Raw genomic sequence first — 3,290 nt, 5'->3', positions numbered from 1 at the left:
GATGATATTTCGTCGATTGTAGCATAAAATAACTACAATAGGCACATATTGATTGCGCTGTGTTCTGCGGAAAAAAAAAGAATACATTAATTATTCAAAAATTCTAATTAACCACAATCTTGTAAAATTCGGTGATTTAACAATGCAACATAAGAGCAGAAGGTGTGATAAGCACAATAGATCATAACTGTGTTATTTGTGAACATAAAATGGTTTTAAAAGATTGATTGGGTGGATTAATACAATAGAAAGTGGGTGATAGATGATCCTTTTGTTAATTCAAATAGTCAGTATAAAACGAAATTTACATCACATTCTTCACACTAAAGCAGAGAGTCGTGTTGAATAAGGTATGTATTTTCCGCAACTAAATTTCCTATTCTCATATACACTGTTCGTTATCTTCATGGAAAAATATAGAAACAAAAAATTGACTTTAAGAATGGAAATGGAATATATCCTTTGATATGGCTTTTCTTTAGCATGTTAAATGATAATCAGGAGCATTGCCCGACAAACACGTTACATATGCTATTTATTAGGTGCGAGAGATGTGGAGACCTAGCCCCCTTGGAAGATCACGGACTTTTGAGTAATTTGTTTATTTGTAAAACATTTCGGGAAAGAAAACTTCCATTTCTACCTTTCATGATATACTATGAGTTATGTTTCTGTGTTAGATCTGAGAAGGGTAGCATACAGATTGTTATCACTCTCTACGATTTTTCTTTAGCATAATCGTTTTCAAAATTTTTGATTAGATACCCCAAAACAGGATTTCACATTCATTTTTACCTCCTCTCAGTTTTTTCGATTAAGTAATATATTTTGTACATAGATATATGAATATACAGCTATATCCACATATATCTGATAAATAAGAAGACATCATGATCAGGATATAGGGCTCACGGTGGGTGTCACAGGTCGACAGAGGATGCTTACTCCTCCTAGGCATCTGACCCCACCACTGGTTTGTCCAAGGGTCCGTGTTTGCCCAACTATCTTTTTTGTATTGCTTATAAGAGTTATGAGATTGATCACTGTTCATACGATGGCCATAATTACTATTGCAAGGCAATGAAACATTTAATGGTGTGATTTCATCAATTCGAGGGTATGGTGAGGAAAAATAATTTATATTACACATTACCTTTCATTCATTCATGTCATTGTTGTTGGTTTTCAGATACGATGCTTATCTCCGGTGTTGCTCTGTTCTACATCGCATCCTGTTTGGCTCAAAATGCCTTAGGTAACCCGTACCTTAATTTTCTCAATCAAAACTCTGGCGAGATTCTGGGACGACGCAACTCACTGAGATCATCGGTCTATAACCCGTTTTCGCAAAACGCCCTTTCCAGACAACAGGATTCGGGTGAGATTTCAGGCTTCAACTTCGGACGGACGGTGCGTTCTCCATTTTCATCCCTGCGCTCTTCCTGGCGCCGTCAATCTGATTCTGGAGAGTTAAGAACTCGTCGACATTGGCGTCCTTCTTACCTTGGTAATGTTATCAGAAGATCAAACCCTAACAACTCTGGAGAGAGAGGAACATCGTGGGCAAGTCTATATGGTTCCTTACGCAGGAGGGTAAATCGATTGGACTCAGGTGAGAGATTCGGAATCAATAGAGCTTACAGGAATTTTTACAGACGAGCACGAGATAATTCTGGAGAACGCTTTGGAGTAGGAAGATTCAATCGAGTACGAGATAATTCTGGAGAACGCTTTGGAGTACGTAGATTCAATCGAGTACGAGATAATTCTGGAGAACGCTTTGGAGTACGTAGATTCAATCGAGTACGAGATAATTCTGGAGAACGCTTTGGAGTAGGTAGATTCAATCGAGTACGAGATAATTCTGGAGAACGATTTGGAGTACGTAGAATCAGGAATTTTCGTTTTGGACGACGATGGAACGACTCGGGCGAACAACGAAACAGACTTTCGTCTTTCGGGGCTCGCAATTTTCGAAGATTCCGGTTAGATTCCGGTGAAAAATTCGGTGGACGCATGTTAAATGTTAGGCGTAGGTTTTCTTTCAGAGACAATTCAGGGGAAAGAACACGATTCGGAGGACTTAGAACCAGGCGCTTACGTCGAATAAATTTTCGACCCTTTACAGATAATTCGGACGAAAGAAGGGGCTTGGTCACTAGAAATTTCCGGTCTGTTGTAAGACGAATGCGATCCCCGTTTTCATTTCAAAGAAGACGCCTCAACAACAACTCAGGAGAAAGACTATCGTTATTTAACAATAACTGGAATACACTTAGGTGGTAGATTCTAACTTAGCTGCAAATAGGGAATAACCCTCAAACAAATCTGGTGATTGTCAAGTGAATGCTTTATGAAGAAAATAGAATTTCAATATTTTGTCGCATTATTTTTTCTCATCCTACAACAATGTAGAATCAATGGATGTACGTAAATATACAGCAATTACCACGCAAAAATAGATGTGGAGATATTACGAGATTTCGCTTTTGCAGATGATCTAAAATTGAGTTCATTTCAGTATTTGCCAAAATACCGTGACATATATACCACTCCGAAACAAGATAATCTAAAAATATACGACCAAACGTATTGCATCAGGTGTATCACAAAATCTGATCAGTATACATTTGCTACCAAATGAGAATTTAAAAATAATGCAAAATCAGACGTTTTAATTCTAAAATCAATAATTCAAAATTAGCTTACATGAAGCAAAACGTTTGGTTGACCCATGCGCATTATATCACTTCATGTGATGTGGTCACAAGAACACTTGATATCGAATGCATACTAAATTAATTTATCATAAAGGTTTGCAATGGACAATAAGATATATCGGAACCATGATTTCGTCTCCGATTCTGACGAGGTTTAAATATTTAGTCTGTCCAACGAGATAACGTTTTCTGCATTAACTTGGACAAGTTTTCGTGAAAAATGTACAAGGTACTATCAAATATAATGAGTACATGCATGACCACTTTACGTTGTTTTCATACGCCCGTCATTAGACGGGACGTATTATGGTAAGGCGTTGTCCGTGCGTCTGGCCGGTTGGCTGTCCGTCCCTCCGTCCCGGTCATGTTTTCCGGATTTTTAAAAAACGGATGCATGTACAACTTTGAAATTTTAAATCACAATATCTCATTCAAGAATTGTAAGAGTGGGTTTGCATTTCAGCTGGATTGGTCCTTGACCAACTTTAGGGCTATAAGTAGGTCAAACAGTTTTCCGGACATTTTTTTCGTAACAGATACAGCTATTGCCTTGATATTTACACCCAAGCT

At 37.8% G+C, this 3,290-nt stretch overlaps 1 protein-coding gene across 1 annotated transcript; it reads left to right on the top strand.

Moving 5' to 3' along the window:
• Positions 1–310: 310 nt before the first annotated feature.
• On the top strand, positions 311–2,374 carry LOC125662479 (uncharacterized). Its single transcript, XM_048894715.2, has 2 exons — positions 311–350; positions 1,190–2,374. The coding sequence occupies exon 2, from the start codon at positions 1,195–1,197 to the stop codon at positions 2,284–2,286; it is 1,092 nt and encodes a 363-aa protein (XP_048750672.2). The 5' UTR covers positions 311–350; positions 1,190–1,194; the 3' UTR covers positions 2,287–2,374.
• Positions 2,375–3,290: the final 916 nt, after the last annotated feature.

The sequence above is a fragment of the Ostrea edulis genome, chromosome 8 (assembly GCF_947568905.1).
Source record: "Ostrea edulis chromosome 8, xbOstEdul1.1, whole genome shotgun sequence".
NCBI lineage: Eukaryota > Metazoa > Mollusca > Bivalvia > Ostreida > Ostreidae > Ostrea > Ostrea edulis.
Note: the sequence above shows the minus strand (reverse complement) of the source record. Positions and strands in the feature narration are given on the sequence as shown.